This window comes from Canis lupus, chromosome 2, assembly GCF_048164855.1.
Source record: "Canis lupus baileyi chromosome 2, mCanLup2.hap1, whole genome shotgun sequence".
NCBI classification, from domain to species: Eukaryota; Metazoa; Chordata; class Mammalia; order Carnivora; family Canidae; genus Canis; species Canis lupus.
In genome coordinates this window covers 60,582,830-60,606,944 of record NC_132839.1, presented here as the reverse complement: position 1 = coordinate 60,606,944, position 24,115 = coordinate 60,582,830, and the positions used below count along the sequence as shown (strand labels likewise).

The following is a 24,115-nucleotide window of genomic DNA, read 5'->3' as shown; positions in this document are numbered from 1 at the left end:
ACAGGCAGAGAGAGGAGCAGTCTCCATGCAGGGAGCCCGATGTGGGACTCGATCCCAGGACCTCAGGACCATGTCCTGAGTCAAAGGCAGATGCTCAATCACTGGGCCACCCAGGCGTCCCTAATTCAACACCTTACTCTAATCCTCACCAGCCAGTGGATGGGTGCTGGTACCCTTTTTACCTCTGGTTACAGAAAAGAAACAAGAGGGTTAGAGAATTTTAATATTCCTGTTCTGACCTCAAACTGAATGAGACCTGCAACAGTCGTTTTTGACTGGAGCAGCTTCTACCAGGAGCTCCAGAGTGGTGCCAAGAAGCCGCAGGAATGGTGTCTAAGAGGAATGGAGAGACTCGGGTCAGGCCAGGGGGGCAGTTGGCCACTGCCCCTCCCTCCACGGGCTCAGGCATTCTGGGAGAAGGGGCCTGGTGTGGCCGGGCCCAGGGGAGCAGCAACCTTCTAGAGCAAGCTGGCTGCAGGTGAGGTGGTGCTCACGGAGGGGCTGCAGGTCTCTTGGAAGCACCTGGGGACTTTCAGTGGCAGCGAGCTCCTGCCTGGGTCCCGCCTTGGCTCTGAGGCTTCCCTCTGCCGACCACTGGCTCATCTCAAGGTCCAGCTTGGTCCCTGCCCTGGACTGGGGCAGAACCCTGTTCCCTCCCTGGGCCTTTGTGGCAGGCTCCACACTTCAGGTGGTGGTCTCTTAACTGCCGGCCCCCCTGGTTTCTCTTGGGAAGACAGTCCACAACCTCTACTCCCACAGCAGGTGCATCCCCAAGGCCCTCCCCGCGCTGCAGTCATGCGTGGCTGCGGCCTTCTCAGCAGGCTGGCGCCCTGCACTCAGAAGGGGTTCAGGTGAATGAATCCAGGCCTCGCCCCAAACACCACCCTTGGGAGTTGAGGCCAGGGAGAGAGGAGGAAGGCTTCTAAAGGCCCCAGAGTAAACCCGCTCCCTGGGGAGAGGTCGGGAAGGGCTCAGGAGCCAGCAGGCCTGAGTCTGAACCCCAGCCCTGCGGCTCTGTGGCGGCCGGAACCCTAGCAGATCAGCTGTCCGCGTCACACCTCTGAACAGGGACAGTGTCGGAGCTGCTGTGGAGAGAAATGAGGCCAGTCGCACATCTGAGCCAGGCCTGGTGCGGGTGGGGCAGCCAAGTCCCAGGACACGGCTGCTGTCCAGCACGGCCACCCTCATGGGCCACAGCCTCTCGCAGTAGACCAGGGCTGCCAGGGGATCCCCTTGTGAGAAAGATGGGAGCCCTGTGCCAGGGGCCCAAGACCTGGGTGCCAACACCCTGACCGGAGCTGTGTGGTCTCTGGGGAGGGTAGGCCGGGAGACCCGTCACGGAGCGGAGGGTACTGAGTTCCCCAGCATGGGCCTAGGCCTCCTGATGCAGGAGGGGCAGCAACGCTTGGGCGCACAGTGGAGGAACAGGGACTCCCCAGGGGGACCAGGGGACAGAAGAGGTGGCAGCAGCCCTCAGGGCTCCACGTGGAACCTTCGGGCTGGGACTCAGCAGGCTTCTTCCTGGGCCTCCAGCACTCAGCCCCAACAGCTGGCACAACAGGCACCGGTGAGACACGTGACCCCTCGAACCACTCTGCGCTCACAGCCACCATTGTGGGGCAGCAGAGCTGGGGTGGGGGGCACACGGCCCAGGAGCCCACGGTCATCACGGGTGCTGGGGGGCTGCCCAGGCCTGGAGCAGGTTCCCAGGAGAGTGAACAGCCCAGTGGCTCGGGGGGCTGGGCAGCGGGATGGGTGGCGGCCAGCCTAGCAGACACAGGGTCCCCAAGTGGGAGGTCCCTTCAGCTTGCAAGGGGCACGCTCAACTCCCAAATCCCTCCACCAAATTAACATAACCACCTTTTTTATTTAACTGGGCAAAACCAGTGGGTTTTAAAATAACGCGACACTCAAAGTCACATTTGCCATACTCAGAAGGTGAGAACGTCAATTTCAAACCAAACTGCAGTGAACATAGGTAACAATTTTACATGACTTTTATTTAATAAAATCACGTATTTACAATTCAAAAAGTCCTAATCGGATAGACTTTACTAAATAAAATTAAAGGTTAACTGTACAAGCAATTAAAACATGATATGTAGCAAGTATTACCAGGAAGTTTCTATCAGCAAACTATTCAAAATAGTCAAAAACTGAGCAGTTAAAAAGTACCTTTGAAAGTGAACATTGTTTCTAGATGGGCTTTCAGGGGCTGGTGGGGACACGCCTTCGACTAAAGTGCCGATGCACAAGGTCCCGACCCCGAAGTCCCGGAGTCTGACAGTCGGTGGCGTGGGACAGGGGGCGGAAAGTGCAGACTTCAGGGGGCACGGGCTTTCGGTTTGCTCCCCCATTTTCCTAAATGATAGCACGAGCCCAAAAGAGGTCGAGCCCAACAGAGGTCGTAACAGAGCAGCACTACCCTGTGCCCTTGGTAGCCCCCCCACGGAAAGGGGCCACACGACCCCAACGCCCGACCGCTGAGGCGGACACAGCAAACCGGCAGGACCCCATGCGTTCCCTGAACATCAGGTCACGCGAACCTCTTGTGAACCAGAGATTTGGTAAGTGTTCCAGATTGGCACGGAATCCTGTTTAAAACTTTAATGCATACGTGGTGACGTAAATCCCCAGAGACTTATGTCAAACTGTCCGACAGAAGTGTTAAGGGCTGGGTTTTGAACGTGCGTGACGTGCCACGAACGTGGCCCTGGCGGCGTTGCTTCCTGTCCCGACTTAAGAACATCTGTATGTACAGTAAGAAAATATATACACCTTTCAGAACAGAAAGCCTACGTCCGGAAGGACGCTCGGCACGCGTGGGAGGAAGGGCCATGCCCGGGCTCGGCGGGGTGACATTCGGCATGTGGTGGCTGCATGGCAGCGCCTGGATGCACCAGCCCTCGGTGAAGACGGGATGCCTCCTCCGAGAAGCCAGGAGGGTCGGCGCTTACGGGCTGAGGCAGAACGTGGATCTGAGATGCTCTGCAACCTCCCTGGAAAACTCAGTGGAGAAGACCGGGTGGGGGCAGGGGCGGGGTGACGACACACAAAAGGCCACTCCAGAAAACAGGATGCACGGCCGTGGTGGACAGAGAAAACCTAGAAGAGCAAGCCCACAGACAGGCCCCGGCCCCACCCTGCGGGCAATCCACACGTCAGCACCCAGAGTGAGTGTCCGGGGGACCCCCCACCCCCGGGGAGGGTGCAGCCAAGGGGTCTCCCAAGCACTCACGGAGACCCACACACGGACAGAGCGGCGCGTGCAAGCAGGTTTCCAGAGTCGCCTGTCCTGGGGGCTCTCAGCTGTGAAACCTATTCATGTCTCCAAATCCACATGACCAAAGCACTTACAACACAATTGTTAAAGTTAGTCAAGGAAAAGTTTGAACAAGAAGGTTGTTGAACCTGGGGGAAAACCAGCTAAAACAGGGAGAGGCCGACAGGACAAACAGTGGGGGCCGACAAGGCCGTCTGTGCGCTGGACTGTGCGGCCCGCTCCTCAGCCCTCACGACAGTCTGCCTGTAAACCGGATGCGTGAGGAGGGAAGCACTGGTTCTCAGGACTGGTCCTGCCATTCGGGTGACAGAGGGGAGAGCAGCATTCGGTGAGAGCAAGGGCGCAGGCTGTCCCCGCCGCCCCGGCCTCGGCAGACAGGACGTGCAGGGGTCTGAACCCGTCTCCTGTCTCGGGCCTCGGGTGCAAGCAGCTTTTCCTGTTCAGGAGACAGAGGGAGCAATCTCAGGGGGCAGAGCAGGGGTCCCCCGGAACCTACATGGCCATTCACAGCCCTCGTGCTGTGATTCTGTCAAGGAGACCATGAGAAAGGCCCACTGAAGGTCGCGTGGAATCCCAAGGAGCCCCGAGCACTCTGAGTGACCGCCCGGTGGGAGCCCATCTCCCGTTCATGCTATCTTTGGTAGGTGGGCTTTAAACACGGGACCTCCGGCCCCGGGAAGATTCTCTCGGTAACTAAATCAAGCACTCCTTCCTCACTCAAGTATGTCAATGGGCCAGTACGCCTCCAAGGCCTCCTAGGTAGCATTTCTCACGCACCCTGGCTAAGGAAGACTGTAATGTACTTTTCATCAGTTGACATAAAAGCATGACAATTTAATTAACTTTTGTGAAGGGGGGAGGAGGATTAGCCACGGCCTTCGTTTTACACCATGCAGACTACGCAGTGTTGGCCGTGGTCAACACCAGCTCATTGTTCCACTGAGCTTCTTAAGGCTAAGCCTTGGTTTAATTCTTTAAAGTTGTTTGTTTTAAGGCCAACTCCAGTGTCCGGATCAAACATGAAAAGAGCCCATTCCTCTCCACGGTCCGTGTGCCTGCCTGAAACGACGCAGGTGCCACCCGGAGATCTGCTTGCTTTGGGGCCGAGTGCGAGTCTGCCGGCCGTCTCAGTGTCGGAGAGACGGGCTTCCTTTCTCCGTGTCCCGACTGTCTTTCTGCAGTGCGGTCAATACCTGGGGATCATAGAGGAGACGTCCGTGGGTGATCTGCAAACACACTGAACACAGGCCTTGCCAGGCGTGGTGACAGGATGCGCAGCCTCCTGGCTGGTCTCTGCCCCCCCACCCCACACTTCTGCTGTTCCCCCGTTCCACCTCCCACACCCACAGCCAGAGCCCTCCTCTTAACGTGGAAATCCAACCGTGCCATCTGTGGCCCAATGTCCCACAACCATGTCCCACTGGCTGCTGCAGAGACATCAGCACACGGCTGCAAGGCTCTCCTTCCACAATCTGGCTCCAGCCCCTGTGCTCACCACCACCCAAGCCAGGCTACCCACTCCCAGACAGACGCTGACAAGTGCCCCTGGGCCTTTCCACACAGCTGCTCCCCTGCCTGCCTCTCCTCTTCACCAGCCAACCATGTGTACTTTTAAGACTAACAAACGTGGGCTCTTCTCGAGCCCTCCTGGGCCTTCCAAGAGTGACTGAGTTCCCAACTCTGCTTTCCCAGCTCCTGGCTAACAGTTTTACTTTCAAGACACATCCTCCTCTGACCACTTAAGAACAGGAATGGTGCTAACACGGGCTCTGTTTACTGAACACACAAGAGGGGCACCTCTCCAGGGACCTCATGCACAGCACCTGTCAGCGCACACAAGCTGAGGATGGTTAACACCTCACAGTTAGGCACCTAAGCCACGGACATTTACAGGAGTGGCTGCTCTAACAGCCTGGATGCATTCAGACCTAGGCTGGTTAGAACACAAAACCAAGCAGTAACCTACCAGGTTACCACTATGTCACTTTAACTGAATTACAAATTACAAAGGGTGAAGAGAAAACACTTTATGTAGGTTTCAGATAAATCGCACAGAAGGGAAGTCCCCTCTCTACCCCTAAGTCAACGGGACTGCTAGGCAAACATACACACTTACTTACCTTGTAAAGCTTTAGCTCTGACCTAAAGCGGAGCATTTAAGGGGAATGTGTACAGACCACAAGTCTCATGGAGCCTAGCACCGTATAAACTCCTTGAAGCCCACCCTCGCCCCCACCTCCACCCCCACCCTCAGGCTGACTCCCATCATGATCCTGTGATCAGAAAATGCCCTTCGATCCAATAACCGCTGAGCTGGTTTTTTAAATTAATTAATTAATTAATTATTAAATATTTTATTTATTTATTCATGAAAGATAGAGAGAGGCAGAAACCTAGGCAGAGGGAGAAGCAGCCTCCATGCAGGAAGCCCGATGTGGGACTCAATCATGGGACTCGATCCTGGAACTCTAGGATCAAGCCCTGTGTCAAAGACACATGCTTAACCGCTGAGCAACCCAGGCGTCCCTCTGAGCTGGTTTTAACCAAACCTTTTATCTTGTTCCTAAAACACAAGGGAAACAACAGGCCTGGGTTTACCCCTGCCCTCTCTGAGTGCCTGTGTGGGGGACATGTGGGGTGGGAAGACCAGGGACAAGGAGAGGCAGGTCAGCGGACAGGAGACCACACATGAAATCATGGTGGTAACCAAGCTACATGTGGAACAAAGGCTGTCAGGAAAGGCCGTGGCCCTGCAGCAACTTCAGAAAATCCCCCCTAAGCAAGTGAATCATGGAGCCCACAGCATGCCCTCACGCACAGGCAAACTTCAGAGGCATGCCACCCCAGGCAGTCACCTTCTTGAAACTCTTAGTAATTCTGGACAATGGGTCCCAGATTTTCATCTTGTATTGTCCATTGGTTTCTCAACCACAGAAAGGCTCTTTCTCCCTCTTGCCAGATCTCTAATAGTTATATAGCCATTCCTATTCACATATGAACTGACTGAATTTTTTAAGTTTTATTAAGATAGAACTCCTTACCATATAATTTGTCCATTTAGAGTGTACAGTTCAGTGGATTTTAGTGTATGCATCGATGTGAGCTAAATTACCATGGTCTGTTTCAGAGCACCTTCACGCTTCGAGAAGAACCCTGTAACCTGTAGAGCTCCACCCTCCCTGCTGGCCCCATCTCGCCCACCGCCTGACAACCATTTGCTGACCTCCTGTCTCAAAAGATGACCCTGTTCTGGACTTGCCTACAGATGGAATCACAGAGCACATGGTCTTTAGTGTCTGGCTTTGTTACTTCACAGGGTGTTCCCAAGGGTCATCTGTGTTGTAGTATGTGTTGGGATGTCATTCCCTTTTATCAACAGAATGTATTTTTAATATTTCAGAAATGCAAATCCTATCGCCCAAGCACAAAACAGTGCCTCCTCTCCCTATCCTAGTATTACCCAAGGTCAGCAGCCGTGCTTCTTCCCCAAAGACCCAAACAGGGAGGGAGTCAGCCAGCCAGAGAGAGCACCATGGAACAGGACAGGAAGGGCCAGCCCCAGGGCCAGGATAAAAGGGCCCAGGTGAGTGAGGACTCTCTGGTTCATGAATGCACTGAACTGGACATGCTATGTAAATTACATCTCAATAAAGCTGCTACTGTTATAAAAATGGAGAGGCTGCTAGAGACATACAGCCTAATGGCCTATGAAGTTCTCATATCTAACAGTCACCTTACGGGAAACAAAGTTTTGGAGACCACATTAACACCACCACCAGGATACAACCACAAGATCCAGACTCAGGAGACGCTGTAGGACAAAGAACTGGGTCTTCAATAAATAGAGAACAAGCGATACAAGGAGAGATCAAGTGATCTATATATTTAAAAGAGACTAAAAGGATCTTTCCATTAACGACAGTGTGAACCTTATTTGGATCTTGATTCAAACAAACTATAAAGCCACTGACACTTGAGACAGAAGTTTGAAACCACCTGCATATTTGACAAGGGCATGGGGTCTGTTATCTGTTTTACTCTATATTAGTATGATTTAAACTCTCCCACTAATAAAAAAAGGTCAGCAAGGGATAAGCTGTTTAGCATACACAGGAGAGTACAAGCCTCCATGGTCTCCAACCACGACCTGATGCCAGACAAGCTCTGAGCCTAAACGGGGTCACAAAGCAAGCCTTGATTTTTGTTTTGTTTTGTTTTTTTTTTTTTTTGTACCACAAAGACTTGGAACCAGAAACACTGGCCAATCCCACAGGAGACAAAGCCTAGGCAGGACATCCAGAGGAGATGAAAAGAATCTAGAAGAAGCAGGCCCAGGCTAGACTTGCTCCCACACCATCAGCTGGGCTGCAGCTCCCCTGACTTTAGCCAGCAGAGGGCCAGCCCAACATTTCCCCCCAGGGAAGCCTTCCTCCAGCCCTCCAGCGACCTCCCTCCGTGGGTCTTCTTTATCAGTGATGGGGGACAATCTCGCCACCCTGCCCCAGGGCAAGCAGGGGGCAGGGAGGGGTGCTTGGTCTACAAAACGCCTTCTGACCTGTGGATAGCACAGGGATGGCAAGTGAGAAACCCTGACCTCCCAATGCCACTGCAGGATGGGTGGGGAGGCTTCTGTTACCCTCCCTCCATCTAAGGGACACTCAGAGAAGGAAGGACTGCCCAAGACTGCGTGCCGGAGCCAAGCCTCAAACCCAGGCTCCTGGCTCCCAGTCCAAGAAGGATTTTATTTAGAGAGGGCTCTTTTCTCAAAAGGCACTTGGAGAACTAATTCTCCGTCATGCTACAGAGCCAGGCCACTCTACAGGGAAAGAGGGAACAAAAGATCCATTTACCTGAGCCCACTTCCGGTTTCGACTCTGCATCTGAATGGTTGCTATGGAAGCAAACACCTCCTCTGCAGGCAGGTCCTCTGGGAGCCTTGTCAGGAACTGGGCTATGTGAATGAAGTCCATCTTGGTCAGGATGTCCTCAAACAGCTTCAGGATGCCCAGGGCCGTCCGGAACAGAAACCCTTCCCCATCACGACAGAACACATCCCATATGCGACAGGCCAGATCAAGGGGCAAAGACTTACTATACAAGGTAAAAATCCTGGAAAAAAAGTTTGAGTTTTTCAGGTCTGGGATGGCACAAAGAGCTCTGAATTCAGGTGTAATCCAGAAAAATGCTCTTAGTTACTTTCATACTTAAGACACACAGGTTGGGGGGTGGGGTGAGGTGGGCAGGCAGGAGGCCTGCATTCGTTCGGAAGGCCAATTTTATAAAAAGACATTCTCAGCTTTCACGCAGAATCCCAAACACTGTGCAATTTCTGAATTGCTGATTCTGTTTACATCCATATGCAACAAATATTTACCGAGACTCTACCATGTGCTTACGCTGTAGTAGGTGTGGGACACAAGGTTAATAAGGCAGACAAAAAAAATAATAAAATAAATAAATAAATAAATAAATAAATAAAATAAATAAATAAAATAAATAATAAAAAATAAAAGAAAACAATAAATAAATAAATAAAATAAAAAATAAAATTAAATAAATAAAAAAATTAAATTAAATTAAATTAAATTAAATTAAATTAAATTAAATTAAAATAAGGCGGACAGACCTTAGAGTCTGAGAGGAATAAAAACAGTCAACGGAATGTACTCAGTGTACGTAGGTACACCTCACTTCTAAAGAGTACAGCATACTTTTCTCCCACAACGGGTCTGCAAAGGAACAAAGCAAAACTGTCCAAATAAATGTGAATGTAGATTACAAGAAACTGATCTTCTATTTAACAATGCAAACAATCAGATGAAAAAATGAAATGCGGATATGCACTATCTTAAAATGTGATAATCAGCATCCAAACTACCAAACACAATCCTGGGTGATCGAGTGTATCAGCAGGTTTAAGCATTTTTTTTAATTTTATTTATTTATTCATGAGAGACACAGAGAAAAAGAGGCAGAGACACAGGGAGAGGGAGAAGCAGGCTCCATGCAGGGAGCCCGATGTGGGACTTGATCCAGGGACTCCAGGATCACATTCTGAGCCAAAGGCAGATGCCTAACTGCTGAGCCACCCAGGCATCTCCAGGTTTAAGCATTTCTAATCTGGAATGTGCCTGTGTCACAAAGTGAGGCAAAGCCAGGCTGGGACAAAGGCCAAACTAATTCTCTGTGAACCCATGCTCCTTCCTCGACTGTGAAGCACAGCCTGGGTGCCGTCCTCAGGGTGTCTGCTGACCCCCGGACCCGCCAGATGCTCCCTCTGCCCCTGGTGCTGATCATAACGTGTGTTTGCTCTGGTCCTCCCCATGGAGATGCTCCAGAGCAGGGACCCTGGCCAACTCCCTCCACCACAGCATCCAGCACAATACCTGGTATCTCTGCCGAGGAAGTAGATGGGTGGACACGCTGCCACTTGGCTCTAGGTGTCCTAGATGTTAGTGGATCTCACCATGTCCTCACTAGCGGCAGTGCTCACTAGAAGTGGGGATTCTCCATTGCGGCCTTTCCGCCAGGACCCAGAGGGACATTTAACACGGTCAAAAGCACATGTTCAACACAGCATGCTAGTTAAGACCCCAAGACATGCAAGGCTATCAAACTCCAGTAAGACACTTAAGGAAGGCAAACCAGTTTAGATTTCATTCAACTCAGGTGATGAAGTAGCGAGACAAATGCCAAAACCCCTACGTCATAAAAACAACAGCTGACCTTAAACTGAGGCCCCACTATGTGCTGCGTACCACATGGGGCACACCAGGAGCACACCTAATTCAATAGCTAGGACCACTTTGGGAGGCGAGTTCTCTTCGCTCACCTTACCTGAGGGAACGGAGTCCCCGGTGCTGCCACCCATACATTACTGACAATATATAAAACATGAAAAAGAACTAACCAGCCCATGATGCTGTCTCCCACCTGCCAGCTCATCCATGGAAAGCAAACCCTTAACCTCTTAAAAGCAGAGTCTCACGTAAAAAACAATCAGAAAACAGACAAAGCTATAGAGCAAAGAAGAGAGAAACAACAAGAGAAATGGCGGTGATGTGAAACTCTCGGGTTCAGTTTCACGTATGCATCTCCACAAATTACTTCAGACGTCCTGAACTCTGTAAAGTTAAAAACACCAGTCAATGCCTACCACGCACCCCTGCTCCATCCTCACATCCATCCGAGGCACCTACTGTTTCTCCATGAGGCAAGTGCCCAGACCTGAGCCCTTCTGATGCCAAGCAGCCAGCCAATGCACCCATCAAAATACCTTCTGAAGCCTACTGCCACATGCTCATCACTGTTCTGAGGGGACAAGCGTACGTGGCATCCAACGAAATGGACCAAGCTCCTGCCCTCCAGAGCAGAGGGGATAAAGTGCACGATAGGTCAGATGGTGACAGGCACAAGCAGGGAGAGGCAGGGCTGCCAGCCTGGATGTGCATGCAAGTGTGCACACACGCACACACACACACTCTTCGAAAGAGGATGGTCTAGGAAGACTGTGTCACTGTGAAGTGACATTTCCATAAGGCCCTGAAAAAGAGGCTGCAAGCCAAGGGCAGAGGTCGAGACAGCGTCCAGCCACAGGAAGCAGGGAGCTCCCAAACCCCGAGGCAGCAGTAAACCTGGCACAGCCAAGAAAGAACATGAACCCACTGGGCTAAAGGCAAAAAGAGCGGAGGACAGAATACACGAGGATGCCTGTGGAGACCAGGCCCAGCACGCATGGGCCTCATAGACTGCTGTAAGGTCCCATCCACTTCATAGGACAGCCACCCCAGACGTGGCCAGAGCAGAGGGACGCTGGACTCCAAGGTGGACTAATCTCAGGGGAAATGCAAGAGTCATCATGGTGTCTAAAAGTCAGACATCCAAGTGGCTACATGAACCCATCATCTGTTTATGACCTGGAGATCGGGGAGGGCTCTGGGCTGGTAACAGTCTGTGTCGATGGTACCAGAGGCAGTACCCCAAGATCAGAGAGGGAAGAATGGCAATCGCTGAACGGATCACCGGTATGTACTTCATTACAAAGTAAGCTTGACCACACTTCTATTATCTACCGTTTCATGGACCAACGTGGAATTGTAAGGCCTCGAATGTTACCTCTTAAATAAAATGTGCCTTTTATTTATTTACTTTTTAAGATTTAATTTACCTATCTGAGAGAGAAAGAGAGAGAGAAAGAGAGTATATTCACATAGTGGGGTGGGGGGCAAAGGGAGAGGGAGAAGCAGGCACCCCTCTGAGCGGGGAGCCAGATATAAGGCTAGATCCCAGGACCCCGGGATCCTGGCCTGAGCAGAAGGCAGATGTTTAACCTATGGAGCCACCCAGCCACCCCTAAAATATGCCTTTTAAAGAAAACATTTTGGGGGGCACCTGGGTGGCTCCATAGGTTAAGCGTTTGACCTCAGCTCAGGGCATGATCTCAGGGTCCTGGGAACCAGCCCTACACAGGGTTCCCTACTCAGCGAGGAGCCTGCTTGTCCCTCTGCCCCTCCCCCAGCTCACATGTGCATGTGCTCTCTGTCAAATAAATAAATTAAAAAACAAGTAAGTAAAGAAAATAGAACATTTTTTTAAAGGCCCTCCCACTCCTGGAAGGCCATTTCCTGGACCTTGGGCTCAGTGGGCTTCCCACTCGGTGCTGGCACTGTGCCTTCATCTTTCCCAGCAGTCACTGGCGGGCCCACAGTGTCCCTAAGATAGCACAGTCCTGGCACCAGGCAGCTCCTCCACACCTAGCCCTGTGATTGCCACCCGGACCCTGCCATCTGCCTCCTCACTGCTCCCTCTGAGCCCGTAGATTCTGCAGGCTTTCAGCAACCAGGGCTCACCCCTTGCCCCCTCGGGAGCCAAGGGTCACACCACTCTGTCCCCTCCTGCTCTGAGACAGACATCTCTGGCACCTCCCCCTCCTCCAACCCTCCTCCCAGCAGCACTGCTCACACAGAGAAGGGCCTCCTGCCGCTCCTCACCTCCCCCTTCACTGGAGACCACTTCTGAGCCCACACTTTCAGATACTTGCCTGCATTTTAAACCCCCTTAGATTAACCTCCACTGTGAAGAGGACACTGGACCGCTCATCCTCTGCTCTCCTCCAGTTGTTTATGCAGGCACCACGCACACAGCTGAAGAGGGCCCTCAGCAACCCTGCCACCAGGCTCTGCCCTGGTCCCGAAGCAGCCCTGGGACTGGGATGGGGATGGCTCCCACCAGGGCAGCAGGAACAAGAGGGCTGCCCTCTGCACAGGGGCCCCTAGCCCTTCCCATTTCCAGCCCTTTGAGTGCCCTCACTGCAGCCGGTGCACTTGGCTTCCTCCTGTCAGACTCATGAGTGCGGGAGAGCAGGGCCCAGGGGCCTGCCCAGGAGTCTGCGGGTTCTCCTCCTGGAAGCAAGAGAGAATTCAAGGCTGCTTCTTCCCTGGACCACTGTGCGTTTTTGCACTTTACAACAAAAATGGTAACTTCAGGTACAAATTCAACTAATGCAAAATAATGTATTTCTACGTTGAGGAATGAAAGAAGTGGCTACGGGCTTACAAAAGATACCAAACATGGCTTGCGTGCATCTGTTTCCCCCATGACGTGTGTGGGAGCACAGGTTGGATTCTTCCTGCCAAGCCCTCCCAACTTCCAGAAAACATCTTTATCTGGATGTCTGTTCTAACTGCTTGTTTGAGCCTGCACGAAAGTGTGAGGGGGTTCAGGAGGGGGAGCAGGGGGCTCCACTACTCCCAAAGCCTTCACGGAGGCCAAGGCTCATTCTCAGAAACCAGCCCTCCCCTGATCTACTCCCTGAGCAGGTAACAGCTGATGGGGGCACCGGCATCCATGCTGAGCGCTATTTTTATACAATCTACTAGGCTTATCCAATTTCTCCTCACAGCATCTCCACGAGGGCATCTAATCATCTCCACTTTACAGACGAGGAAACTGCAAATAAAGGGAGGCTGTGGGAAGTGGATTTGAGCCTGAGATGGAGGCACCATCCAGCAGCCTTCCCTGTGGAGAAGCCACAGATTGACGCAGATTCCCAGCCGTGCCCACCGTTTCCCAGGTTATAAGCCTCTGCCCCCAGAGTTGGTCTAGGAAGTGCTCCTGAGCCCCTTCCCTGCCTGTGTGCTCCTGTGTTCCTAACAGAGACAAGCAGTTACACTAGACACCGCCAAGTAAGATGATTAGAGTTTCTGAGGATGAAGACCTTTAAATTCCAAATAGGAACTACATTCATTAAAGACTCAGTCTCAACTCAGTTATTAAGTCCAGCCCCCATCCCCACCCTAGAAGCAGTGAGATCCACCTCTGTGCCCCCAGAGCACCCTCTGGTGGGCACCCCCACCCCACCCCCAGCAGGCCCAGCACAGGAGCTCCCGCACCACAACGCAGGCCCTTCTTGCAAGAGGCTTTCCACCACGGGCTCACAGTCCGCCTCGTCCTTCCACGCACACATACACCAAGGCCCTGGTGTGCACCAGACTCAGGCCCCTGCTCTTGAGGAGCTCATGGGTGGACCTGTCACCTCAAACTCAAAACCTACAAATGAAATGAGTACAAGATGCCACAGAAACTGCAATCTGCTAACCATACCTCACCCTGAACCCTTCCTTCAATGCAGAGATTCAGTGTTAATGCTGGGATCTCCTATGACCCCCCCTCCCCCGACACTAATAATGACATGGAAGGTACTGCTGGATTCTTTTACTAATACAAGATCATTTACTCCAAAACCCGTTTGCACCACCAGATAATTCTGCCCTTCTACAGCAAGGGGAAGACCCCTTTTTCCAGAAAGGCAGCACTGGCAGGAAAATTCATTCTCAGCCGGGAGATCTCTGCGCCAATGTTCCCCAGCACCTGAGCACACCTTTGGCTGGATTCTGTGTAATTTAAACCCAGGAAGGCGCCCCTTGGGAACAGATGCATTCCCTGATCTAGGACTTGGAGCTGCACACGGGGCCAGAGACAGGTGACCCAGAGGACACTGACAAAAGTTCAGCCCATGACCAGAAGGGCAAGAAACAGAAGCTGCCCTCAGAGGTCAGTGTTGTGATAGAGGTAAGCAGAAGGCACAGCAGTGGTGGGGAGAGACCAGAGCATTCTGGAGGAGTAACTCTCCAGCTGTGCTGGGTAATGGCCAATAAAGCTATAAAGCAATAATCCATGGGGCAGAGAAACTGTCCTGCGAATGAAGCTGGAGTGATTCCCAGCTGGCCTCTGGTGGGTGGAAAGGAGGCAGGAAAGGAGATTTTGTCATCTTCGTGCCCTCACAGCTCACTCAGGACACTCAGCCAGCCAAGGCACACAGGGTGGGTGCAAGAGGCTCAACCCTCTGACACTGGGTAGGAACGAGAGGCTTCGTCCTCAGGCAGTTGGTAAATGGAAGCCTAAGCCCTACCTTGTCTTAAGGAACCCATGCACTGTGCAGGTCCACCCGGCGCAAGCAATTCCAACGCAGATCCCTGCTAAAGGTGAGGATGAGGCTCTGGGGAAGGTGGTGGAACAGAGTGAAAAAGCAAAGGCTCTGGCATCTGACCAACCTGGCCTGCTCACTCCGGGTGTGACTGGGCAGGGTCCCACTGAATCAGCAGCCTCCTCTGTGCTAAGAGGTATTTACACCTGCTGCAGACACTGTGAAGACAAAACCAGCAACGAGTGTCTCTGCAACGTCAGCTTCCAGGGCAGGTCCTGAGCACGCCCTGTTCTGTCCCTGGCTTCCTCGCCACTGCCTGGAGTGCCCTCTGGGACAGGCCCCAAACACCTCCACGGGGCACTGAAGACAGCTCAGCCCAGCATCTTTGGCAGTGGCCACCTCACGGCCTGCCGTTCACTACTCCTGAGTGGCATCAATTCCTGTGGCTGCAGCTCCAAGCTCCAAACCCTCACTCCCGGGAGGTCTTCAGTAGACCTATAACAGTCTCAAGGTTTAGGAGAAAAGCAACAAATGACAAGAATCCTGAAGGTTCATTCCTAAGGTTGCAGTCAAGTCTGCTTTATTTAGGGACTGGGCCTCGTTTCAGATGATCAAAGATCAAAGAACCTCCAAATGTGTTCCTAGCAGTTTTAGATTCACTGTACACAGAAGTGTTGAAGCCCAAATGGGCCTTTTAGCCAAGTGGCATCTTTTTTCCTGCAGAGCCCCTCCATAAGCCAGGCGACAAGGACTGGGGGTGTCACCTTATAAAGCCCTACAAGGTTAATCATAATCACTGCAGGGGACAGGGGAGCAAACGTGCTCAGAAAGGATTAAAGCCCACCACTAAGGCCACGAGGCAAGTAGGAGGAGAGGCTAGACCAGGCCTAAGGGTTCCAGAACCATGTCCTCCCACTATCCCTCCACAAGTCTGCCCCTAAACACCAGTATTCTCTGCAGTGACAGCCCACCCCTTCCTCAGCATGAAGATGTGCCTGGCCTACTGTTCTGCCCAGAACTCTCTAAAGCCTCCTACCTGTTAGTCTACTTAGATGTCCAGCAGGTACCTCAAAATCACTGTGTCCCAAATCAGATCCATGAACAATGCTGCCAAACCTGCAAGCCCCTTACCAGCCGGACACTCGAGCGCAGATGATTCTCGGCCTTCCCTCACACGACTGCAAAGTCTCTCCAGGTCCCACAGCTCCCCTCTCTGCTCCCCACCATCCACCTGCTCCTAAGCCTCAGTTCAAGCCCTGCTCTTCTGGCCTTCACTTGTCCCGGTCTCTAGGCTCCCCTGGCTCCCAAGTAACCTAAAGCTCACTTCTAGATACAACCTGCCTCCATCCTCACCCTGAGCAAAAGCCTGCAACCATTCCTTCGGCCCCTGCAATCTTGCCCAAGCTCCCTGGCATGGGACCTAAGTCACATACGATTTGGCCCCCTGGCCTCCCACCCGCCTTTCTCACCCTTTACATTAGGCTCCAGCATCACCAAACTGACTGCTACAGCCATGCTAACTCTGGACCACCATATGTTCACATCATGCCTCGGCTCAAATTCCTGGGTCACCTCTGTGTACTCTAACCCCTTAGCTGGGGTCCAGGGCTCTGTCCGTCTTCCCTGCAGACAGAGCTCCTGACAGGCAAGCACCATGTCCTGCTTCCCACTCATCACTAGATCCTAGCAGAGGGCCCAGCACAGACCCGGTATGTAGTGGCATCTCAATTAAGGGATTAATGGCACTCAGAAAACAAATAGGTCCAGGACACTGTTTCTCTCCTTGAGGGAGTAAGAAGGCTAGGGACAGTCACAGATGATAATAAAACAGGCCTAATAGGGCCCAGATGACTAACTGTGCAGGAGCTTGAAGAGCTGAGGGCACTGCAAATGCAGGGCAGTGGGGAAGACTCTAAAACAGGATGTGGGAGGGAGTTAAGCTGAGCCCAGAAAGCTGGCAGTGAGGACATGAAAAACAGGGAGATGAGAAAACACATAGAAAATTCGATCTTACCAATCAATTAGGTAGATGTCTGGAGTTAGGTTGTTTTTCTTGAAATGAGCAAATAATTTCGGCAAATTTTCTTCAAAGAATACCTCAAATGCAGCAAAATATGTCAACATCTGGGGAGATAATGTGAGACATACCAATAAACCAATGATCACAGGTTTCCATTTTACAGAATAAAGGCCACATATAGACACTTTTGGAACAGAACAATTGTCTCCTGCAGCTGCTAACATGTCTTGATTAGAACTCCTCACTGGGCTCAGGCAGTTTCTACCTAAGCCCCTTTCCTACTCTTCACAACAATGTCACTAGCTACATCGCAGTGTTTCCTCAACTTACACATAAGACAAGTGAGGTCCAGAGCAGTTAGTAACTTGCCACTGGTGTGCAGCAAGGCTGGGATTTGAACAATGCCTGTCCCACAGCAAAGGCTGGGTCTTGGTGGGCCTGCTCTTCTCTAAGAATGACCAACTGCCTACATAACCCGAGAAAGCAGGCATCCCTGGCACACAACCATGGCATATCCAGAGGGAGTATCATACTGGCACGTATGGCATAGGCTAAGCTACTCTGGCCTCAAAACGCAGCTCTTTTAATTCAGGTAAGGGAGAAAGCATTAAGGAAAAGCATTCAGAGCCTGTATTTTACCGCCACAAGCTTTTCAACTCCTAGAGGGTTTGTAGGAAAATAAAACACACTGAGCAGGGGAGTGCTGCTGAAAGAGAAAGAACAGCTACAATGGGATTAGGAATGACACACACTGGAGCGCCAGCCCATTTACCACCTGGATGCATGTGGGCAAATGGCGACTCTTGGACTCAGTGAAGGGATGGACTATAAACCAGTGGGTCCCAGCAGGGGTGCGGGGAGGACTTTGCCTCCCAGGGGGACATCTGACAATGAGGACATTTTTGATGGATATGCAAGGCTCCACTCGGCAGCCAGTGGATAGAGGCCAAGGATGCTGCGAGCCTCCTCCGGGGCCTAGGACAGCCCTCCATAGTGCTACTGTCGGGAGACCTTGCTGTAAAGAAGGTCCCACTCAATGCTACTATGACTCTGATCTTTCCTTAAAAATACATGTGAAAATTCATAAGCATGGTTTTTATCATATGTTTTGAAAGAGAAAGGTGGGGTCTTATCTTTACAATTAGGAGATGTTAACATAAAAATCATTTTATTATATAAAATAAGCATTTTCCTGACTGAAAATCTGTAAATATTCCCTGTGAAAAAAAAACTTCAGAATTACAGAAGCAAAGACAACCATCCACAAATACTATTAACATTGTTCGTTTCCTTTTATTGTTAAAAATGGTAGCACCTGTTCTAGTTCAGATACTTTTGGAAAAAAATTAGCTTTTTCATTGTACATATTTTCCCACAATATAATGCTTTACAAATATCAGTACCTCACTGGATGTGGCACCAGATTTCATTATTTTTTAATTCTAGTACCTTAACATACAGCAATATCTTATTTTCAAAAGTACAATACAGTGAATGATCCAACAGTTCCACACATTGCTCGGTACTAAGTGCTCTCCTTAACCCCCATCACCAATTTCCCTATTCCCCCACCCATCTCCCCAGAGTAACGACCAGCTTGTTCTCCAGTTAAGAGTCTGTATTTTGTCTCCTCCCTTCATTTGTTTCTTAAATTCCACATGAGAGAAATCATATGATATTTGTCTTTCTCTGACTGACTTATTTCACTTAGCCTAATACCCTCTAACTCCATCCATGTCGTGGCAAATGGCAATATTTCATTCTTTTTTATGGCTGAGTAATATTCCGTTGGATATACACACATTTTCTTCATCCATTCATCAGCTGATGGACCCTTGGGCTGCTTCCATCTTTTAGCAATTATTGATAATAATGCTATAAATATCAGGCGCATATGCCTTTTGAATTAGTACTTTCCCATTCTTTGGGTAAATATCCAGTGGTGTGATTACTGGATCATATGGTAGTTCTACTTTTAGTACCTTGAGGAAACTCCATACTGTTTTCCAGAGTGGCTGCACAGCTTGCATTCCCACCAGTAGTGTAAAAGGGTTCCCTTTCTTCCTACATCCTCACCAACACCTGTTGTTTCTACTGCCAGATTTTAAAGAACCATCTGCCTCCCTCTAAACCCCCATTTTAAAATGTTTTCATTTTCACCATGAAAGATAATTTTAAATTATAACAGTTATAATTATGTAACAACCATCTTTGTGCATTATGCTTTGTCCATACTTGTGACTTTCTTAGAACTGATTCGCACAAGCAGAATTGAATACCCGTGCCATTTACCACTGATACTTAAAACCAAACTGTCTTCCAAAAGGCCTCTGCTAATTTATATTTCCCTAACAGCCACCATTTTCACAGCACTGTTGAAATGCTACTTTTTAAAAAATGTATGTACTGCCTGACCAAGAAATACTCAAGAGTCCTTAGAATATTAAGGAAGAAATACTCCTGAGATTGTCTTGAAATACTGGTGACAATTATCAGCAAATCATCAGCAAATCCAGCCAATGAGCCTGTAGAATGGGCGACCCTCCTGGGCTGGAGAAAGCTGACAGGCTTAGGAAGCAGAATGGGTTGGGCTCCCAGCTCTTCTACTCACCAGTGATGTACCTTATGGGTCATGTCATTTCTGAGCCTTGGTTCTTCATCTGTGCCACAAAGAAGACCCACCTCCAAGAACAAGTCAGGGGCCTCCCAGGGCAACTCCTGTCAGCTCCTTCCTGTTCTGTGTCTACAGCACTAAACTGAACACACTATCTTTGTCAGAAAAAGGAGCTGGTCCTAACCACATCTCTTTCCCCGTAGGAGCGTACTACGTGAAGCAGAGCCCCCATGTGACAGTGAGTGGCAACAGAGGTGTATTACACACTGTTCTGTGCAAAGCACTCCTGAGCCTCTGCCTTGACACAACGTGTGCATATTCGGGCAGGAGATGCCCCTCCTCCCTCATTTAAAGGACGTGTTTTCAGAAATACTTCTGAAGGAAGAAGGTATTAAGAAATGGCTATTAACTGTGTGTTTGGAAAACATATTCCTTCTCCCTCTGAAAAGACAGAATAATTAGCCACTCAGGCTGTGTGGAGACAAATATACCAGGGATACTCACAAGGCCATGGTCCACTCGGAAAAATGCCATTTGACAGGGTTTATTCAAAAGATTAGAAAAAGCAATGAAGGCATCTGCAGTATCTAGGTTCAAGATCAACACTGCCGCTATAAAGGACATGCCCTGGACCTAAAGAAGGAGAGAAGAGGGTATTAAACTCACAGTAGCCACTGCTGCCAAAACAGCTCTTTTACGTGACTAATAAAAGTGGAACCAGAACACCCTCATGCTAGGAGGGCCCATGTAGCCAACCCCCACCCCCACCGCCACCTGCCCATCACTGACCTGAGACCTCAGCAGCTCTGGCCTATCCTCCCTCAGACTGCTCTGCCACATGGGCCACAGTGCCTGCACTCCCTCTGCCCTGCCGCCATCCACATGGAAACCCATAAACGCATTTGGCATTTGAGAGCCTGCCCTCCAGCACAGACAGTGCCCCGCTGCCATGGAAATGCGACTCTTACCTGATGCATTAAATCTAAAATCATGCACACACACATCTGCTAAGCCAAAGAAACAGCAGCAGCACAGTCAATGGTTACTGCTTAAAGGCTTTTCTGATTAAATTATAAAAAAAAATCACATGCAAGAAATTATAAAGCCAATTACAATGTGATTAATGTCACAGAGCGGCCGAATTGGCTCAATCCTTTACAAGAAAATGGAGGCAACTCCTTTACCACTAAACTCTCCATCCCTCTCAACAACAACAAAAAAATGAAGGCACTCAGCCTGACATTGGCAGCTAAGTTGTGCTGGGCCATATTCTGACTCTTTTTAAATGGTAACATTATAAAATATTGAAAAGGTTCACTTACATAACCCACATCCGGTCGGTAACAAGTATAAGCGCCCAAAATACTGTGCAACATGTCATGATATGGACCACCCTAAAAGGATCAACACACCAAAACACGTGCGTAAGTCTGGTTAGTACTCAGAACATTTGACACTGTGCTGCTGGTCACACCAGCTGCTCACAGAGGACGAGCTGGGTGCCAAGCGTTATGCTCACAGCTCTGCGCGTGCTGCAGAGTTCAACAAGTTAACGAGCGAGAGAGGCTACAGCTCAACCTACAAGGCTGCTTGGAGAAAAGCTGCTGGGTCAGGCCTGAACACCTCGCTAGGAAAACAGACTTAGCCTGGCTCCTGTTGCGTAACCGTGCTTCCCCTTCGAAGTTCAACAGGCAAGCCAGCTCCCTCAGGGTTCTTCGGAGCAGGGGACCTGCTGGTCTCCCCCCAACCCCCCATTATCATCTTTGTTTCTTCTATATTTTTCTGCCTGGCAGGTTTGAGAAATACCCTCGAAGTATTAAGTCCTGCTGGTGACCCTTTTAGTCTAAACACTCTCCCGGTTCTCTCATCCCTGAGGCTTTGCTAGGATTTTGGGTTTCCTAAGTGCACACAGGAGAAAGCACATGGTGCTCCCTGCCCAAGTCAGTGTCTGAAGACACTATGAAGGGACCACTGGGTCTGAATCCCCCACTCCCTGCCCTACCTACCCCGAGGCTACAGTCAACTTTAGGAATAAAATGTGTGAGGAGTCACTCTGCAGGTGACCGCATGTGGCTTAACCAAGAACGCCATGGCCCCTGCCATCACGTTCTGGTATATACAAGAAGTCAAGTAGAAGAAATGACAATTCTCAATCAGAAGGACAGAGGGAGGAGACCCCCAATAGTAAGGTAAAAAAGATGGCATCCAGTGCCAAGAAGGTAGGAGAAGGGGGGGCGGGGAGGGAGCTCTCTGGCAGCGCCAAATGCCCACCTGAACACTACTGCTGACCATCATTAAGTGAGAAAAACAAGAGCGCTACACTGAACTTTACTTAAAGGTATAAGCTTTTAACTTAAGATTCTCCACCCTTCTATGTTCTCTCTCCAAAGAAAAGATGGTGCCGGCAGATGGCAGCCCCTTATTTCAGATGTCCTTGCTTTGGACATCCCTCCCACACTCTTCCCTCCACTGTCCTTTGGTTTTAGGACCACCCAGAGCCAAGAGGACAGCAGGCTGAGGGACACACCCAAAGGAACCCAGAAGGAAAGAGAAAAGCTAACTTCTCTGCCATCTGACCCCAACCTCACGTCAAAGACACCCCTAAAGTTCCTCCTCATCTTCTGAACATACCTCCCTGCACCAAGATAATTGCCCAGTGAATCTCAAAGTCAATGAGGCTGAGTCCCCAAGAGATACTGCACAGATTACTCTGGGTCCCCGGTCTGGGGACTGGTCCTCAACGTTGGAAAGACACTCAACCTCTTGGGCCCCACCCCAGTTCCCCGACTGCCCTTCTTGGCTACACTGCACGTGTGTCTGGAAGCACTGCCCTGGCAGCCCCCTTCCTCCAGAGCATGGCTGTCCCACAGTGAGCTCCTGGTGCAGCTACAATGGCCAGGAGTCAGTAAGTGGGGGCCACAGCACTGAACTGCATGCTCTCTGCTCATTCCTTCAGAGGGAAGCGGGGATCCCCTGCAGCAGCCACTATTTGATGCTTTGGTTCTAATCCACCTTCTGCCTGGGATGTCTTTCCCATCATCTGGCCAGACTGTCATTCAAACCTAGTCCAAGCACAGCCCGAGGGCCCCTTCCTCAGCAACCCCATTCCCAACACCCCCCATCCTCATGCCAGACTCCCAGCAGAGCGACCTTAGGTCTTCTGTGCTGAGGCACACCCATGTTTCTGTAGAGCCCACGTGTGTCTAACATCTACATCTGCATGCCTAGCTCAGTCCAGGTGGGTAGTGAACTGTGTTCTGGTTCATTCACTATCCTTCACTGGGTATGCAGGGTGTGTGTGGCGTGATATCAGAAACATGGGCCTGACAGTCAGTTCGGGGATTCCAAGGTTGCTCAGCAGGTGCTGAGGCGAGCACATGCAGGTGGCTGGGGCTGGGTGCGGAGGCTGGCACAGCTATCCACAAAAGACAGCAATAGGAGCCAAGTAAGGGCAGTAGGAACGGAGCAAGGACAGAGTCAAGGATATTTCAGAAGCAGAACTGGCAAAAAAAACCGAATGAATGAACACAGGAGGGGTCAAATGAGACCCCCAGGGAAATGTCTGCTGTCAGAAGAGGTCTTCACAATGCCTCTGTTCCAATGACTCCAGAATCCACTGCCGGCAGCCCTGAGCCCTACCTGTGCTGACTCAGAGGTCCATGAGAGAGCTCACGTTTCTCTTTACTGCCCTCCAAAAGAGAGTTCTCTATCTTGTCTCCCACGGCTGGTTTCTGCACCCAGAGGTGCCACTTCCTGGGGTCATCTGCTCAAAAGCCCACCCTTACTACAACCATAACTTCCAAGGACTGCCTCGCACTCCTGCCCGCACCCCAGGCCCCAGGGCATGGGATCATCTTCTGAGGGAGTGCTACTGTGGGCAGCCCTGAAAACGAAGTAGTGTCCAGGGAAGCTCTGTCAGATGGAGTAGCACACAGGGCCCTTCTTGGACCAGACCTACCCCAGCTCAGGTATGTACACTGTACAAGGAGCCCAGACTGCCTTTAAAAAGCAGAATCATGGCCATACTAAACGTTTGTTGGGAAGGACTAGTTACCCTCCTCTGTAAAAGTCTAAATATGATGACATGAGACTGCTCTCCCCCAACTCCACCCCCATCCCCCAAACCCCTAGTACTTTTCAAACTTGATTACAAGTAAGTGCGGTTCGGCATCTATGATGTTTAGACAAAACATACTTAAAGCAACAAATCAGCACCACCTACTTGCTGGAAAATGCAGAGATTAGGAAACGTTCTAGAAATGTCCAGTTTAATAAGCTCCAAGCTGGCTTCTCTGTCTGCTGCTGAAAACCCAGCATCTATCAAAACATGAAGAACATTGACACCTCTCAGGGGCAAGCACATGCAATGATTACAAGGCTCAGAAGTGTTACAGGAACGAACACAGGAAACGGTTCGGCACAAGGACAGAGGCCTGCCCATAGCAGGAGTCAACATGGTCCACCATGGGCTTCCAGCAGTTTGTGGGGTTCCTTACTGAAGAGCAAAATCTCAGAGCACCAGCGGATGCTAGATCATCATTAGGGATTTCCCAGAGTCTGAAATCAAACCTGGTACCAACAACAGTCAGCGGAAGTTAAGGACAAATAGGGAAATATACACAAAACACGTCTCCATCTGCTCTAAAGCATCACCCGTGTGGACTGAGAGGTATGGCAGGTACTGCAGGGGAACACTCCTGCATGCTATTTCTGATAAATATTTACAAATAACTGGTGCTGTATTTTTTTGAATTCCAGTATTACATAGGCAGT

At 50.5% G+C, this 24,115-nt stretch overlaps 1 protein-coding gene across 12 annotated transcripts in view; it reads right to left on the bottom strand.

The window, feature by feature from the left end:
• Positions 1 to 1,979: 1,979 nt before the first annotated feature.
• TBC1D14 (TBC1 domain family member 14) overlaps positions 1,980 to 24,115 on the bottom strand; it is a 107,201-nt gene continuing 85,065 nt past the window's right edge. For 6 of the 12 annotated variants that reach the window (XM_072802817.1, XM_072802853.1, XM_072802815.1 and 3 more), the window contains 6 exons: positions 23,565 to 23,659; positions 20,665 to 20,736; positions 19,847 to 19,975; positions 16,723 to 16,832; positions 8,134 to 8,392; positions 1,980 to 4,476 (listed from right to left, as the gene is read on the bottom strand). In XM_072802817.1, coding sequence (XP_072658918.1) covers positions 4,411 to 4,476; positions 8,134 to 8,392; positions 16,723 to 16,832; positions 19,847 to 19,975; positions 20,665 to 20,736; positions 23,565 to 23,659 — 731 coding nt within the window. In that variant the 3' untranslated portion in view covers positions 1,980 to 4,410. Of the gene's footprint in view, positions 4,477 to 8,133; positions 8,393 to 12,592; positions 12,685 to 14,835; positions 14,927 to 16,722; positions 16,833 to 19,846; positions 19,976 to 20,664; positions 20,737 to 23,564; positions 23,660 to 24,115 lie in introns of those variants that run through there. The other 6 variants (XM_072802808.1, XM_072802798.1, XM_072802835.1 and 3 more) reach the window with 4 other exon arrangements.